This window comes from Micropterus salmoides, unplaced genomic scaffold (genome assembly GCF_014851395.1).
Source record: "Micropterus salmoides isolate LMB-PRFRI ecotype aquatic unplaced genomic scaffold, ASM1485139v1 Ms_hic_scaffold_11, whole genome shotgun sequence".
In the NCBI taxonomy this organism is placed as follows: domain Eukaryota; kingdom Metazoa; phylum Chordata; class Actinopteri; order Centrarchiformes; family Centrarchidae; genus Micropterus; species Micropterus salmoides.
In genome coordinates this window covers 16,033,086-16,050,271 of record NW_024040152.1, presented here as the reverse complement: position 1 = coordinate 16,050,271, position 17,186 = coordinate 16,033,086, and the positions used below count along the sequence as shown (strand labels likewise).

The following is a 17,186-nucleotide window of genomic DNA, read 5'->3' as shown; positions in this document are numbered from 1 at the left end:
ACTGTAGCTCCCCCAAGTGGCAGGTCAGTGGTACTTAAGGCTCGTACGTCTTGAGGCAGGTACATCCAAGTCTAAATTATGTACTTCAGTACTACTGTTGGCCAATTATAAATGGTAAAACCAAAATATATTCACGACCCTGGTCAGAATGAACTGAGTTGTCTATTCACTTGTTTGACTTTGTCATAGCAGTCCACCTGAAGGTCATTGCTTGACATGACAAAGATGAATGCATTCAGATGTTAATAAGGTTAACATTTAAACACTTTTTACATTTCCACGGGGTAGTCTTTAAAGTGTGTCTATTATTTGAAGAGTAGCTACAGCGAAGCTTGTTTTCGTGAGGGTTATAATAATTGCATCAAGTTAGATTTTCTTACTTTACTTACAGATGTAAATGTCACTTAAGCTTCGGACTAACTAATAGGATATAATGCAGCTGCAGTTACTGCAGACGGCTCTTAAAGCAAAGTGCGCAGCTCCATTATGGAGCACATCCACTCCGTTGCTGCCGGTGTCGTAACGCTGTAGGTCGGTGTCTCTCTGTGTGTGGAAACTCTGGGTTGCACACCAGAGGTTCACTGAACTGCAGGCGCAGTTTAGCTGATCTCGTGCTGTGATGGATGGGCTTGTTTTGTGCTTCACGTGTCACCAACTCCCTAAGTATGAACTGTTTTGTTTAAATTTCATCATATCTTTAATCCTGTCTGAAATGCCTGACCTGAGTGTGCATGATGTGTTAACATCAATATATTACTTACTAGCCCTCTATAATATCTGCAGATGTACCGTGTGTGTAGCACCTGTGTGGACGCGCAGTCTTGTGTGGATACTCGGGAGCGCGCACGTTGCTCTAACGCAGCGTCATATATTCCGCCCCTGACGTAACCGCTGCTGCCCTAATCCGTGCTTCCGGTTTGTTATGGCCGCTCGCACTGGAGGGTTACAGTAATGTGGGATACTTGGAAATGACCGCGTGTGTTTAGACAGGTGTGTTTAGGATGGCGGTGACACAGCTGTTTCGACTGGTTATCTGTCGGTCGGCAGCTCGTGCGGTACTTCGCGCGCACAGGAGGTACAGCAAGGTGCGCAGGCTTGTCATTAGCGCAGTAACATTACAGCTAACGTTAGCCTCAGTACAATGTGAGTCTGTACAGAGGTGCAGCTGCTGCTGTTGTTGCTTATGAGATGTGGGAAACTGTTTTTATGCTGTAATAACCAAACTACCTAGTTAAGTAGCTAGTTAAACCTTATTTCTCTCTTTTTAATATCAGTGTTTTCTGTTATATAGGACAAACTTTAGCACTTAGTTTTTGGATAGACAGCAGTATGTGAAGAATTGAATATACAGTACAGTGTTATATATGAGTGACATGAACCCAACCATGTCCTCTACTTCTCCGTGCTCTCTCTCATGTGGTCATGTTGTTTAAGTCACAATATTCTTGACCAAATCCCTTCAAATTGATAATTTGGGGTAATGCTTTCAGAATTTCATCTGGTGAGAATAAAATCATCAACCTAATGTTTAGGCATTTTATCTATACATTCATTAATTACTTTTTTCATTTGTTTAACAGTAATTTAACTTAAGAGTGTGGTATCATTTACCATAATGCAGCCATTAAGCAGAGGAAAAGACTACAAGCTTTATCACATTATTTCATCACAATATTAATCAGCATCAGCATACATTCAGTCACCAGTTTATTTAAAATGTTTGCAGCGTAATACAACAGCCTAGCAGTAATGCCTTCATTCATGACGGTCATAATGCTCTGTGTGTGTGTGTGTGTGTGTGTGTTGCTGTTAAATTGGATTGCACTGCTGTCACCCTCTCATCCTTTCACCCCTTTTAACCTTTATCTACATCTTTCCTTCAGGTGTGCCCAGCTTTATCTGAGCGACTGCGAGTTTTTGAGACTCTCAGGGAGAAACAAGGCAATAAGAAGAGAGTTGAAGCTACAGAAGCACCCCTCAGCATCCGACTGGCTGACGGCCGGGCAATAAAGGGAACAGCTGGTGTCACAACACCTCTCTTTGTTGCTCAGAGTGTCCGGTAAATACTTACTGTGTACAGAAATGTTTTCTCTTATTGATTTTGTTCATACAATAACAGGGTTATTGAATCTCTCCTTGCAGTCTGAAAGGAGCACTGGTCAGTAAGGTGAATGGGGAGTTGTGGGAGCTTGGACGTCCCCTAGAGGCAGACTGCGAACTACAACTTCTTGGGTTTAACACAGTTGAGGGTAGACAGGTAATCAGTTCTGTTTTTTTTTAAATTATTCTTTTATGTTCTTTCCATTTGTCTAAAATGTACTGAGATTGTGTCATACTCACATATCCTTTAGGGTGGATCTTATAATTCTAAAATCTATTTTCACATCCTGAGGTCATGGAAGGAAGAATTGGTAGAATGAAACATAAGTCTGTAAAAGGCAAAATTGAAGGCAAGGCAAGTTCATATGTATAGCATATTTCATCACCAAGGCAATTCAAAGTGCTTTACATAAAACATAAAAGCAACATAGTGAAAAATGGGGGGAAAAAACACATTAAAATATAATTTTTGAAAGGGTGAAATAGAAATTAAAAACAGGATAAAATTAATTTAAAGAGTTGCATAGGAAATTAAAACAAGACAGTAAGTCACAGTGCAGTGTACAATATTAATCTACAGCCTTAAATTTGATTTAATTAAAGGCAGTGGTAAAAAGTCTTCAGATTTAAAAGAACTACATAAAAACTGAATACTGCTTCTCCTCATTTAGTTTTGGAGACAGAAAGCAGACCTGTCCCAGACGACCTGAGAGGTCTGGATGGTTCATAACGAAGCAACAGCAGTATTTTGAAATCAATTCTTTGACAGACAAGAAGCCAGTGTAAAGACCTCAGAACTGGAGAGATGCGATCCACTTGTTTGGTCTTAGTGAGGACTCAAGCAGCAGCGTTCTGAATCAGCTCCAGCTGTCTGATGGATTTTTTAGGGAGATAAATGCATGGACAAGTTTTTCCAGGTCTCGCTGAGACATAAGTCCTTTAATCATTGAAATATTCTTCAGATGATAGTAGGCTGACTTTGTAATTGTCTTAATGTGGCTGCTTAAATTCAGGTCTGAGTCTATGACTGCACCAAGATTTCTGGCTTGGTTTGTGGTTCTTAACATTGCCGATTGAAGCTGAGCACTGACTTTCAATTGTTCTTCCTTGGCTCCAAAAACAATAACTTCAGTTTTATCTTTGTTTAATTGAAGAAAATTCTGGTACGCTCCGCGCTTGTATGGGGTCATAGTTCCCTGGTGACATGGTTATGTAAATTTGTGTGTCATCTGCATAATTATGGTAACATATTTTGTTGTTTTTCATAATCTGAGCCAGTGGAAGCATGTAAATGTTTAACAAAAGAGATCCCAGAATGGAGCCTTGGGGAACTCCACATGTCATTTTTGAGATGAGATCCACTAATACTAAGACTGAAATTCTGCCACTCTCAGTGTTTAAATGGATGTCATTGAAGACCTTAACAAGAGCTGTCTCAGTGCTGTGGTGTGGTCGAAATCCTGACTAGAAGACATCAAAACAGTTATTTAGTGCACTAGAAAGCTCTAAGCTTTTTCATTGATTTTACTCAAAAAATAGGATATTTGATATGGGCCTACAATTGCTCATGAGTGACCTGTCTAGAGTTTTTCTTTCTCAGGGCCTGTGGGAAGAAACCTGAGAGAAGAGACATGTAATAAATTTGTATAAGATCTGAGGCCATACGATCAGAAACATTTGTAATAAACCTGTTGGCAGAATATCAAGGCAGCAGGACGAGGATTTGAGATGTTGTATTATGTTTTTATGGTTAATAGAATCAAATTGTCTCATGCTGTTTGAATTGTTTTTAAGTGGACACAGGGACAACACATAGGCTGTTACTGGCATGGAGGCACTGATTGCTTGTGTAATTGTATGAATTTTGTCTGTGAAGAAGGAGGCAAATTCATTGGGCTACAGACACAGGAGGGTTGGTTAGCCTGTTGACAGTAGCAAACAGGGCACGTGCATTATCATTGTTTTTGGTGATGATGTCAGAGAAGCAGGACCGCCTTGCATTTCTCAGTTCTAAGTTATAAATGCGAAGTCTTTCTTTATAGACGTCATAATGAACCTGGACATTTGTTTTCCGTCACCTGCGTTCAGCTTTTCGACACTTTTTGAGTTCTAACCAGCGTGGCATTTCTACATGGAGATCTTCTCTTACCAGAAACCACCTTAAACTTTGCTGGTGCAATGGCATCAATAACATTTGTAATTTTAGAACTGAAATTATCTATAAGCTCATTCACAGAGACCCGTGAGAGGGCGGGTGTTGAGGAGAAAGCCTCAATAAATTTTTCACTAGTGTTTTCAGTGACATGCCGTTTTGTGATTACTTCTGTTTGAACATTTGTGTGCACGCAGATAGCACTCTCAAAGAAAACACAGGAATGATCAGAGAGAGCAACATCAGTCACCACAACCTTGAAAATGTTCAGACCCTTGGAGGTGCAGCGTGTGCCCCATATTGTGTGTGGGCTCCGTCACATGCTGAGTCAGTCCATAATTATCAAGAACACAGCACAGTTCTTTAGTCCCTCTGTCTTGGAGGTTGTCAGCATGGATGCTGAAATCACCAACAGTAACTACACAGTCAAAGTCATCAAAAAAGGTTGCACAGTATTTAGGGGACCTGTAGATATTTAGAAAAATAGCTTGAGAAGAGGAATTCAGCTGAAGAGCCACTTATTCAAAATTTTCATAAGATATCTTTTTACTTTGGAGTGAGTCATTAAACAAAATGTCAACTCCACTTCCTCTCTCACGCACTCTAGCTTTGCTCATAAAACTGTTGGGAGGGGTAGATCCAATAAGGACAGCTGCACTGTTATCTTGGTCTAACCAAGTTTCAGTTAAAAACATGAAATTAAGATTGTGCATGATTATAAAACCATTGATTTAAAAATGTTTTTCCTGCCAAAGATCTAATGTTTAATAAAGTAAAATTTGCAGGATATGTTGAGTGCTTCCTGTTAACACATTCACCATTCTTTTTCTGTTACCTATTAAGACAGGAATTGAAAAGAAAAAGAATTAGTAGGGCTGACCCCGAATAGTCGAAGATTCGATGCTTCGATGGGCAGAGCCTGATTCGACTGTCAATCTCGCAGTTAAAGCTTTACAGCGAAACAAGGATCATGCCATTTTGGCGATATGGGGGTGCTCAACATCTGATTTTACAGAGAACCACCAGTTTTCTCCCAATAAGTTATAATATTCATTTCAACGTTTAATGCTGTAATAAACATGTAAAAAGAAAAACTTTCAATAAATGTTTTTAAAGTGCGTGAATAAATCCAAAATTGTAATCCTAAACCTGGATCATCAGTCAGCATGTGTAGACGTAGCGTGTATGTTTGTAGTGGCAGAGGAGGAGCACTTGCTGAAGAGACGGAGCACCAGTGTGTTGTGCCGAGTTGTCCGCGCCGCGTGGGACTTTAGGATAATTTATCACCGTTGATTAACCACAAAAAGACTATTATTATTATTATTATTATTATTATTTAAATAGCCGGCTACTTGAAATAGACCCCCGATGCACTGCGACATGCATGCAGTTGTCGGCAGCACAGCATGGAGGCAAAGCTCTGCACAAGACCGGTGAATGGCAGGCGAGAGAGAGAGAGAGAGAGAGGAGGGGGGGGGGGGGTCAACAATAAGACTCAGTTTAGTTGGAAATTTACAGTATAAGTTGAATGAATAGAGACTGCAGCTCTGCAGCTTCTCAAGATTAAAGCGGAGGCACCATGTGTCCACGTTGGTTAGTCAAGATCCCCATTCCCAATCCAGAAGGACTGTTCAAAAAATGCCCTTGATCTCTACACCCACCCTGCTCTGTACCACCTTCCCTTTCTTAGGCAGCATGGAGGACAGGGGCGTGTGTCCTGGGCGGAGTGTTGGAGAAGGTATTTGGTGCCGAAGTGTGCAGAGAAGGAGCGTCGGAGCTCGGATTTTACTGTGACCACCTGCTGGATAACAGGTGAGATATTCATGTAACTGTCTCTGTGCAGTCTGTTGCTTGGTTGTAGCCCTAATAATGCAGTCTGTCAAAATACCATCTGGCCTTGTGTGGACTACTCACATTTGTGCTTTAACAATCACTTACCAGCACAAAAAACAAATTATAGAAGTGCTGATGTAAGTCTAAATAAAAAATAATTATGCTGTGCTGCTATAATGACCCCTTCTACCTTACAGGCATTATTAAAACAATCTATACGTCCCTGACCTCTTTTCCTTCCCCATAATCATTTAATAGCTGGTGCTTCTTTCCTCAGACACTGTGAATCTTGCTGCCGCAGATTCTTATGCTTTTGATTTACCTGAATCTGTCCTCCCCACACACAGTGTCCTGTCTCTCAGTGATGTGGAGGAGAGGTGTAAACAGGCTGCAGCCCTCAAACTTCCTCTGTCCAAACTGGAGCTGAATACAGAAGAGGTCCAAGAGCTCTTCCAGGTCAGCAGTACCAATGTCTCAACAACAATACACCACCAATAGTAATGCGTTACAATTATATAGCGCTTTATCTTACATAGTCAAGGTCTTCAGGGCCGATGTCTAGCACCCACCTTGACTTGCCATATCAGGAACAGCACACATGTAACTAACAATTGTTCAGTAAAAGGCCTGTACCAGGGTCCAGGAACTGGCAAAACTGAATGGACTGCTGTTGTTGATCATGTTATTAAATACACCTGTGCTTTACCTGACATGTCAAATGCCAGAAAAAGATGTATTCCAACTATATAATTAATCGATGAGAAGATATTGAATAGTTCATTGGCGTTAAGACCATGCTAATGCTGCTTCTCTGGTGTTTATAAGCTACTTATCTTATAAATCTGCATGTAGAGCTGGTGATTTTCTTCTTCTCTGTAAATCACAGTGAGACTATGAAGTAACAGAATAATATTGTATCGCAGTGCCATCTTGAGTTGCACTGTACCTGTAGCAGCTTGTGAGTGTTTATAGGTGTCTTTGATAACATGGGGGAGTAGTAGTGACATTACTGACTGTGTAGGAGTGGCTCCTGTTTATGGCGTGCCAGTGATATATCCACTGTCCCAGTGTTTACTTACTAAGATCAGGCCCCTTCTCATTGTCTTGCTGTCCATACTGTAGATATGTGAATTTTCTGTGTGTTTTGTGGGATGTTCTTCTTATAGAACAGCAAACTGAGACTGCAGCTTGTTGGGGAGCAGATGAATGGCCCTACCATTACAGTATACAGGCATGTATTAATACACGCACGCACGCACTTGATACGTACCAGTGCTAGTGTCTTTAAACACCAAAAGATTAAACCATCCTTTTTTTGGGATTCAGGTGTGGGGACAGCATAGCGGTCTGCAACGGCCCCCTCCTCCCACACACTGGCCTCCTCAAAGTCTTCAAGATGCTCCAGGTGTGTGTGCGTGTGTAATTGTTCTGTCGTCTGCTTTCCACCTTTTGTGGTTTTGTGTTCTCTTTCTGTTCTCTCCTCATGTCTCTCTTGACATTTTTTTATTGCACAACTGCTCCCATATTTGCCTCGTACATTACCCATTTGATCCATTTTAGTTTTTTAAACAAAAGCGATACAAGCAATACCATTTAAGGAATTTTGTTTCAATTATAATCAAAGATTGTGGGTTAACACCTAATCAGTAAAATTATGTTTTATTTGGACTCATTGGGCACTGTCTGTCCTGTGGGACACATGTTGGAATTTCTCTCATTTATTGATCCAGAGGAGGGAGGAGTTTCCATACTGGGCTGTCACTGGGCAGAATGGGATTCCATGGCAGCTGGGCCGGAAATATCAGCAGCAGGATGTTGTGTTTGTCAGAAGCCAGATTCCTGTTCTCAGCCCTTACAAACACCGCCATCCATCAGACGTGCTGTCAGACATCCTCTTCTGGCTGACCGTCACTCTTTGTTTGCTCATCATTTTCTCTCACACTCTTCTCCCCAACCTCTCCTCACTCTGTATCTGTAACATCCCAGCTGTCGCCTGTCACCCTGGCCAATCAGACAGAGTCCTCGGGTTTGATGCGCCTTCTGGGTGTGGCCTTTCCAGGTGAGAAGGACAAGGAGGAGTGGGAGAGGGAGCAGGAGGAGGCAAGGAGGAGAGACCACAGACGCATTGGGACCGTAAGATGATATCTAAATGAAAAATATTAATTATTATTAATTAATTATAATAATAAAAGGCAGATGGTTAAATAAGTGCTTTTGGTGGTGATGGAGCAGTGGATAAGACCCCTAGTTGCTCCAGAGGTGTGAGACCTCTGACATGTATAGCAATTGTAAGTCACTTTGGATAAAAGCGTCAGCTAAATGAATAAATGTAAATGCTTTTGGTTAATAAATGCTATGTTTTTTTTGCATAGGACCAGGAGTTGTTCTTCTTTAATGACGTGAGTCCAGGCAGTTGCTTTTTCCTGCCTAAAGGAGCCCACATCTACAACACCCTCACTGACTTCATTAAGGTGAACTGACTATGTGTTAATGAACTGACTGTAGACTTTATTTTATATAAGAACATTTTGTAAGAAAACTATGTGCATAATTACTTAAAAAATCACAAGCACCAGGTAGGTTTGTCAGGAAACTACTATGACAAGTAAATACCAGCAGATTGCTCAGTTGCTAAAGCTTGAAACTAAAACATGCCTCTTGTTTTTTGGTGCAACTCTTCTCTTATATATCCTAAATATCAGGGTTTGTAGAACTATCCAATTGATATTCTCATGTACACACTACAGATCACAGCCTCATTAATGACTGAAGATTCAATTCAATTTTATTTATATAGCGCCAGTTCATAACAGACTTATCTCATTGCATTTTTCATATAAAGCAGGTCTAGACTGTACTCTTTATTATATTATTGACAGAGACCCAACAGTTCCCACCATGAGCAGGTACTCGGTGACAGTGGCAAGGAAGAACTCCATTTTAACAGGCAAAAATCTTGAGCAGAACTTCGACTCTGTTCGATGGGTACAACATTTTTAATTATTTTTTTGTTTTAAGTATGTTACACAGAAAAGATTTAAGGTAGAACTAGAAAAACATGGAAGCCCAAACAGAAACACCACTCTGGTGGCCACACAGACAAGTCTGTTTATACTTATCACTGGCAGAGAGAGCTTACAAAAGATGAAATAGTAGTATACTAATGAAGTATACTATAAGAAAAACCAAACCAATGATCCTGGATAAACCGCCACATGCTGTCAGTGGAAATGGATCAACATGTGTCATCTGTCATTGCTCCAAACTTGAGTTTAATACAGGTCTGCCATTGCTTACCTTGCTTGTGTAAAAGGGTGATTTCCGTAATACAGAGTTACAATAGAATGACTGTGGTATTACTGTGTAACCCAATAGAGTGTATAATGATTGGCCACCTCAGCTTGTGAATTGTTGCTTTAATTTGAATAAAATAACAAAGAAAAAGAAACCCAAATTGTTATAACTTAGCCCTTCAGCCTCTGTCATATAAAATAACCAGTGTTGGTACTGCAGCAACCACTTAAAATGAACTGAAACTTTATAACCTTATTCAGAACTGCTTATGCAAGTAAAACTGAAATGTGCAAACAGGTAGGAAATCAAAAAATGCTTAGTTTTCTTCCTTATGTTAAAAATGTATAATGTAATATTGTCCGTGTTAACATCACTCACACACAAACACATACATACATACATTAACATGACAATAAATGTGCTGTGTTGATTGTATCCTGGGGGATGCACATGTTCACATGAGCCGTCAGGATATTGCTCTTGTTAGCCTTCAATTACTGTACTGTTGTGACAGTCTCACCCTGGACTGCACTCATTGTCACACACACATCCTTCCTTCCTGACGTCTTGTAGAGTGAATACCGAAGACGAGGCTTCACTGAGGTTGTGACCCCAACTCTGTACAGCACTGCATTATGGGAGCGCTCAGGCCACTGGGAGCACTACAGCGAAAACATGTTCACTGTGACTTCAGAGGGCGCTCAGACCTACGCTCTCAAACCCATGAACTGTCCTGCGCACTGGTGAAGACACACACACACACATCACTGTATTCTTGTGTCTTCACAGCAGGCGCTGCTTAGTCTCTATGAACTCTCCCTCCTTTTTGTTTAGCCTTATGTTTGAGCAGCGTGTCCGCTCGTGGAGGGAGCTTCCCATGCGATGGGCCGACTTCGGGGCGCTGCACCGCAACGAGCTCTCTGGAGCACTGGGAGGTCTCACTCGAGTTCGAAGGTTCTGCCAGGATGATGCTCACATCTTCTGCACGCCTGAGCAGGTAAACGTAACAGATATAAACATGCATACAATGTTGCAGATTTTCCTTTTCTAGACCACCGCACACTTCTTAAGATGCTATAAGTGGGGTATAAACTGTGAATGGGACGCATGTTGAACCATATTACAGTGATTAGATGGGCTGTACAAATAACCCCTGAGACATTCCAGTAGGCCTTAGCCTGGATGAATGAAGGTCTTTGTCCTGTTCAAACATTACACCTCCATATGTGCATCTCTGTGGCTGCATAGTCTGTGTAATCCTGATCCCCCTACATAGCACCATAGTGATTGCGCTCCTTCAGTCTTTCTGTTTGCTTCCTGTTAATTGACAGAGATTGTAGTCATATGATAATCATCACTCGGTTAGCTTCTGAAATACTAATTAAATCTCTGGAGGTCTCTGGGCTTTGCAGTAAATACATTATCAGATTTCTTTTTTCTTTTCCCACCCTGGCTGGAAAATAAAGTCCACTGGCTTAGTCTCATTATTTACATTACAATGTCCTCTTGTTGCCCTTGTTTTCAACTTTTTTCATTCTTTCTTTCCAGCTGCAAGAAGAGATTGTGGCATGTTTGGACTTTGTGAGGCGAGTGTATCAAGTGTTTGGGTTTTCCTTCCACTGCCTCCTGTCTACACGTCCTACGACATGCCTAGGGGAGCCTGAACAGTGGGATAATGCCGAGCAGGTAAACACACACGCATTCACACACACTTTATCACATTGTGGTATGCCAGAATCATATGTAGTCTTAGACAGGCCCAGCTGTTCAAATGTAAGCTGGATCCAGCTATAAAAAAAACTTTAAACAAAAATGACACAGTGTAGTGATATCCACTTAACCAGTCACTTACACAAGTGGTACTTTCCAGTGGAGAAATGATCCGTGTTGGGCTGCTCAGTAGATGTATATCTTTAAATCCCCACGGGCGCCTTTTAAATAGGCACAGCGGCAATTTAACCTGATTCAACTGAGTATTATTGAACATTATGGTTCGAAGCTCCCACAGCTCCTTCACTCACTCACTCACACATACACCCACAGAAGAGCCGACATGACGGCCATAATGTGCATTAATGTACAGCACTTACATTATCTACTATGCCTACTTACCTACTGTGTGTGTGTGTGTGTGTGTGAGCAGCAGTTGGAGAAGAGTCTACAGCAGTTTGGTGAACGCTGGGAGCTGAACCCAGGAGACGGAGCCTTCTACGGACCAAAGGTCAGTGGGAAGGGCAATTTATGTGGTAAAGGAAACTGATTTTCACACACAAGTGTAACTATTGTTCATCATTGTGTCTGTAACAGCAGGTAAAACATGTTGGGAGCATCCACTCACTTCATTCACTTTCAGTTTTGCTATTTATGCTAAAAGCCACTTTAAAGGAATAGATCGACATTTTGGGAAATACACTTATTCGATTTCTGGCAGAGAGTTGGATGAAACGATCAATACCACGTGTTACATATGTTACATATGAAGCTATGGCCTGCAGTCTGTTGCTGGCACAAAAAGTACTTATAAAACTTACTAATTAAAAATCAATAAATGGCATATAACGTGTTAGTGCGCTTTAGAGATGCTGTCAGGTGGACGTTGTTACCTTTTAGCGCTAGCCAGGCTAGCCACTCTTTATGCTAAGCTAAGGTAATTGACTGCTGACTGTAACCTGAAGGTGGTATCAATCCTCACGTGTAATTCTCAGGAAGAAAACACATTTTGCAGCACATGTTTAAGAATTATTAAAAATAGTGAGTAGATTTAATGATTCACAATCAAATGTTTCATGTAATCTAACTGATTCTTCTAGGATCAGTTAATTGGTGTTGCTGCACAGATTAGAGAGTGACACAGACGTCTTTGTTTTCCTTCCTGGCTCTGCAAAGAGCACTAAATGATTCAGTTCACATTGTCCTAGACCACAGGAACAGTAATAGAAACAGAAATGTGACAGTTATTCATAGAAAATTTATAGCCACGTGCTTTAAGAAAATATATAAAGTGGCTTGACTTGAGAATGACCTTGGTTTTCTTTGAGGCATTTCATTTTCACTTTTACAAGAAGTCAGTAAACATCAAGAGGAAGTCAGCTTCAGGCAGACGTTACATGATGGAGCTCACTTGGAGGCACAGAGAGCGGAGGTAGGTCAAGTCAGGTTGGGGCTAGATACACAAACACTCTCAACGAAACAAACAAAACATTCCTCCCAGCCATCTAGCAAAGGTGTGTTAACCACAATTAGCTAGATTATCTTCTCTTGGAAACCTACTCATAACCATGCCTGTCTTCAAAAATGCAATTTGCCCCCAGCAGCGCCTGTAGCACCGAGCTCTGAACTTGTATATTTTGGCTGGGTTAGACAAGTGAATGCTAATGTGAACACAACTACGTGTTTCACCACAGATTGACATCCAGATCAAAGATGCCATTGGCAGACAACACCAGTGTGCCACAATCCAGTTGGATTTCCAGCTGCCAATCAGATTTGACCTTCTGTATGTCGGGTGAGTCCTAGATTTCTGCATTTGGCTCTCAGTCTCTTAACATTCCTACATCTGTAGTGACTTACGTACGTGATCTGCACGTTGGCACTTTTAAAACATGTTTGATAAACCCACATGCTTGCTGCAGTGTCCTGGAATTGCTCAAGTTAAAATGGCAGAAATCTTAACTTCATATGGAGCTAATTTGATCATGAAGGATTAGTCCTTTATTGAATTTAAGTTCAAGCTCTCTGTTTTTTCCCATGAACCTTTTTGCCTCTTATTAGCCTGCCTTACTTTGCTCATGGTGTCCTTCTACATCAAAGTGTTTTTGACCATTTAGGAGTGAATAAGGATAGAGTCCTCCATCACAGATTGTGTAACTTTATATTGAATCACTGATATTTGTTGCAATGTAGCACATTTTCAGGAAAAGCAATTAAGACACCATTTATGCATACAATAACCAAACAGGATTGTCTGTTTTTGGTTAATCCAGCAAATACTTTAAAGAGCAAGGTACTTTATCACATTACTGCACTGAACAGTCCTGCCCATTGATTTGCAACATAACCTAATAATCTCAGATATTTAAGGATAGCTGCTACGTGAAAAAGAAATGTACAGTCATACAATACAGGTACAGAATATACCTCAGACTACTGAGACTTTTAAAAAAAGGACTAAAAACATTTCTTTTTAGCAGAACATATGAGTTTTAATTAACCCTGGAAGCTGTTGCATTATCTATTTGTATTTTATATTGATGTTTTTACCTTGCTTTTATGATCTTAACTGTAGCACTTTGAAATTTGCTTCAACTGTAAAGTGCACTACAAATTTTTTTATTATTATTATTACACCTTCTGACATTAAGTAACCATCATAAAACCCAACCCTCACTCCCTTTGTTTTGTCTTTTTCCTTTTGCACAGTCAAGATGGACAGTTGCACAGGCCAGTGATGATCCACAGAGCAGTGCTGGGATCACTGGAGAGAATGATCGCTATACTGGCTGAAAACTTTGGAGGAAAATGGTGAGAAGATATTAATTTTCATGTGGAGTCAGATGCATTTAATCAGGCTGAAGAGATTCTGCAGAAGTACCCTAACCTCTCTCTTATTACCTCACCAAGGCCTCTGTGGTTGTCCCCAGCGCAGGTCATGGTGATACCTGTGGGGGGCAACAGTGAGTCGTACAGCAAACAGGTCAGTCTATTGTGCAGACCAAGTGTACTTTCTTTCAAACTTTGTTCTTCTTGTCATTATTAATTTGCTCATTGACGTGAGAAGCTCAGTACCGATACAATCTTAAAAGAAGTGCCTCTCTTCTGTTAAGGTTGTCCGGCAGTTCCGTGAAGCTGGCTTCATGGCTGATTTTAATGATGATCAGGGAGCAACCTTAAATAAGAAGATTCGCTCTGCTCAGCTGGCCCAGTACAACTACATATTTGGTAAAGATTAATAATAGATACTTATTATACTAAAGCCTGTCTGTTAAGTTGACTACACAATCCCTAACTCCCTGCTCATTGCTGTTGAGGTCACCATACCTGATTATGACATTTTGTTTTTGTGTTTTTGTCCAGTGGTGGGGGATAAGGAGAGTGAGAGTGGAACAGTGAATGTGAGGAGCAGGGGAGGTAAACAGCTGGGGAGGAGGCCGACAGACGAGGTGCTGACATCCCTCACGCAGCTACGAGACAGCAGGAGCAACGTAGACGAGTTTTGATGAGACGGTTCTGTAGATAATGAGTCACAGATGTAATAAATGTTTGTTTTACATGTTCAAGCTGTTATACTTTGGCTTAGTCTAAAGAGGTGGCTGCTTCAATTTGTAATAAAAGTATATAAAAGATTACTTACTTGTTGATTTGTCCATTAATGGCATGCGCTGATAAATCTGTGTCCAAAAAAGTGCAGAGAAGAGATTTAAGGTTATTTTAAGATCACTATCGGTCTAATACCAGCATTACTCGACTGCAGTTGCAATTTGTTCACTCAAGTCCATTAAATATGCGAACCTCCCGCTTACGTAAGTCTGTGTCAAGATATCCAAATAGAAAAGCAGGCATACCTTTAAAAGACTGGAAGAAAGGGAGGATGCGGAGGGGGTTTGACTAAAATAGGAGAGGGAGCAGCAGTGTCAGGGCTGTCTGTTTTCATGTGTGTTTAGTGGAAACAGCCGAGTCAAGGTAAAGGTCAAAAGGATTGGAAGTTTTTCCTTTTTTAATGAGAGAGGGCAGCAGGATGGAAAAGACATCAGTCACAACAGTGACACAGAGAGCGAGGGAAAGTATAAACCGAGTCAACTGGACAAAAGGCAATGGCTTCAACAAAGCTGGTTGTGAAACAAGTAGAGTTGTTTGTGTGTTTAGTTCTTCCGGAGATCATTTAGTAGGCAAGAAAGGGGAGGCGGGTTCATGATGAAGCCTCTACTATAAGTCAGACAAGTCGGATTGAAAAAATGGCTTAATCAAGCTCAGATGCATTAACAAAGTCGATGAATTCTGCGTTTCAAACCCACAGATGTAATAGGGAGCTTCTGTATTGAAGACATGTTGCTAAATACTCCTCTGTTTCTTGACCAGCTATGTGGGAATCACAGAAGGCCTTATAGGAGACCTGAGGCTCAACAGTACCTTTTTAGATATCTGAGATTTCTGCTGGTGCACTCATATAATGGAGGTGAATGAAATTTCATTTGATGTGCTCAGTGTTGAAAACTTAGTTAAACTAAGACTAAGAGTCTACAGCCTTGCTGGAGGCTCCCTGAGACACTTTACACACAGCAGGGCTTTCACATGCATGCTAACATGCTGATGTTAAAAGGAATAATGTTTACTATTTTCACCTTCTTCAGCATGTTAACAAGCTAGTACTTGCTAATTGTCACTAAACACAAAGCACAGCTGAGTACTTGATGTACACATGACCTGATGGTGATGTTAGATGAAAATGAGAATAGGCCAAAGGGTTTTCAATTTATCCTAAGGGGAGATATATGTCTGTACCAAATGTAATGGCAATGCATTTATAGGTTGTTGAGATATTTCACTTTGAACTAAAAATGTCCTCCTGCTGTTGGTGTCACTAAGATTGATCCTCTTGGGGTCATAAATGGTTGTACAAAATGTCATGGCAATTCGTAGTCCAATAGTTTTTAAGATATTTCAGTCAGGATAAAAGCTGTGGGCCAACCAACATTGCTAGGGTGACATTCCCAGGAGCCATGTCGCTAGTGTAGCTAAATATTGAACATCTCTGTCCAGAAACAGTGTCCCTGTTACTCGTATTAATCCACACACCTCACTGAACAGAAATTTCATAACACAAGCACATGCAGGCAAAACCAAACATATCTGCATGGCTAGAAAAAAAGGTTTTTGGGAATTTAAGTGAATTGACTCTTTAAGCCTGCATCCTCCCTTGAGGAAAAAAAGAGTTCACTCTTACTGATTTATTCTTAATATCATTCCTTGTTAGTGAATATATTAAGCACTCCTTGTTGCAAACTTTGCTGTCGGCTTTGTGAAAAATGTGGCCCAGCCACCAGCCAGCATTTCACAGTAGTTGCGTAGTGATGACACAGACCATTAGCTCCGGTAAACACTGAAATCTTTACTTAATAGATAACAATATCAGACTCCCTTTGCCCTCCTCACTTCCCCACTACTCCCACCCCCTACTATCTTTGCTTACGCACACGCACACGCTCGCGCACACACACACACACACACACACACAAAGCAATCCTTCATTCAACTGGTGGAGTCGTACGGAGTTCATAGGAAATTATTTTTAGCTAAAGGGGTGTACCGAAAAAGAAAGCTGCTGTGGGGACAGTATAAAAAAGCTTTTTGCTACTCTATATAGTGAGACAATAAAGAGAATCATTCAGGGAGGCACAGATGGATATCTACAGCAGTGTAATATAAGAGAGAAGCCCTCATGGGAAAACTATAAAGAACTGTCTATCTATTAAAAGTTAAAAGCCCTGAAAATGTTTTTTCTCAATCAGCTTCTTGCTGCGAGTGATGGGGTTGTACATGAGCTCACCCTTTACTCCTGAGGTTACAATAGTTTTGCTTATTTCACATTAGAAATTTCTATATTTACTTTTTTCTCTGTGTTCTTCTCTCTGGTTTGTGGGTGGGAAAAGATCATGTCACATACTTCCATGCACCAATCAGGATTTAGGTACATTTGAATCAGAATCTGATGGCAGTTGGTTGGTTACTGTCAATTAGGGCTGTAATTATGCCTCCAGGTGAAAGCCTGGAGGGCATCATGCGTTTGGTCGTGTCGGCATGTGTGTATCTG

At 40.8% G+C, this 17,186-nt stretch overlaps 1 protein-coding gene across 1 annotated transcript; it reads left to right on the top strand.

The window, feature by feature from the left end:
- The first annotated feature begins 885 nt into the window (after window positions 1-885).
- Window positions 886-14,724, top strand: tars2 (threonyl-tRNA synthetase 2, mitochondrial). The gene is made up of 18 exons (XM_038711352.1): window positions 886-1,085; window positions 1,884-2,059; window positions 2,143-2,257; window positions 5,943-6,064; window positions 6,433-6,541; window positions 7,252-7,316; window positions 7,412-7,490; window positions 8,072-8,218; window positions 8,458-8,556; window positions 9,953-10,122; window positions 10,214-10,376; window positions 10,928-11,065; window positions 11,523-11,600; window positions 12,784-12,884; window positions 13,799-13,900; window positions 14,000-14,072; window positions 14,203-14,317; window positions 14,453-14,724. Exons 1-18 carry the CDS (start codon window positions 1,002-1,004, stop codon window positions 14,593-14,595), a joined length of 2,079 nt encoding a protein of 692 aa, XP_038567280.1. The 5' UTR covers window positions 886-1,001; the 3' UTR covers window positions 14,596-14,724.
- The last annotated feature ends 2,462 nt before the right edge of the window (window positions 14,725-17,186 follow it).

Coding starts and splice junctions, on each gene's coding strand:
- tars2 (XM_038711352.1), top strand. CDS start 1,002: ATGGCGGTGACACAGCTGTTTCGACTGGTTATCTGTCGGTCGGCAGCT. Junction 7,317..7,411: donor CCTACCATTACAGTATACAG/GCATGTATTAAT, acceptor TTTGGGATTCAG/GTGTGGGGACAGCATAGCGG. Junction 10,377..10,927: donor TCTTCTGCACGCCTGAGCAG/GTAAACGTAACA, acceptor CTTTCTTTCCAG/CTGCAAGAAGAGATTGTGGC.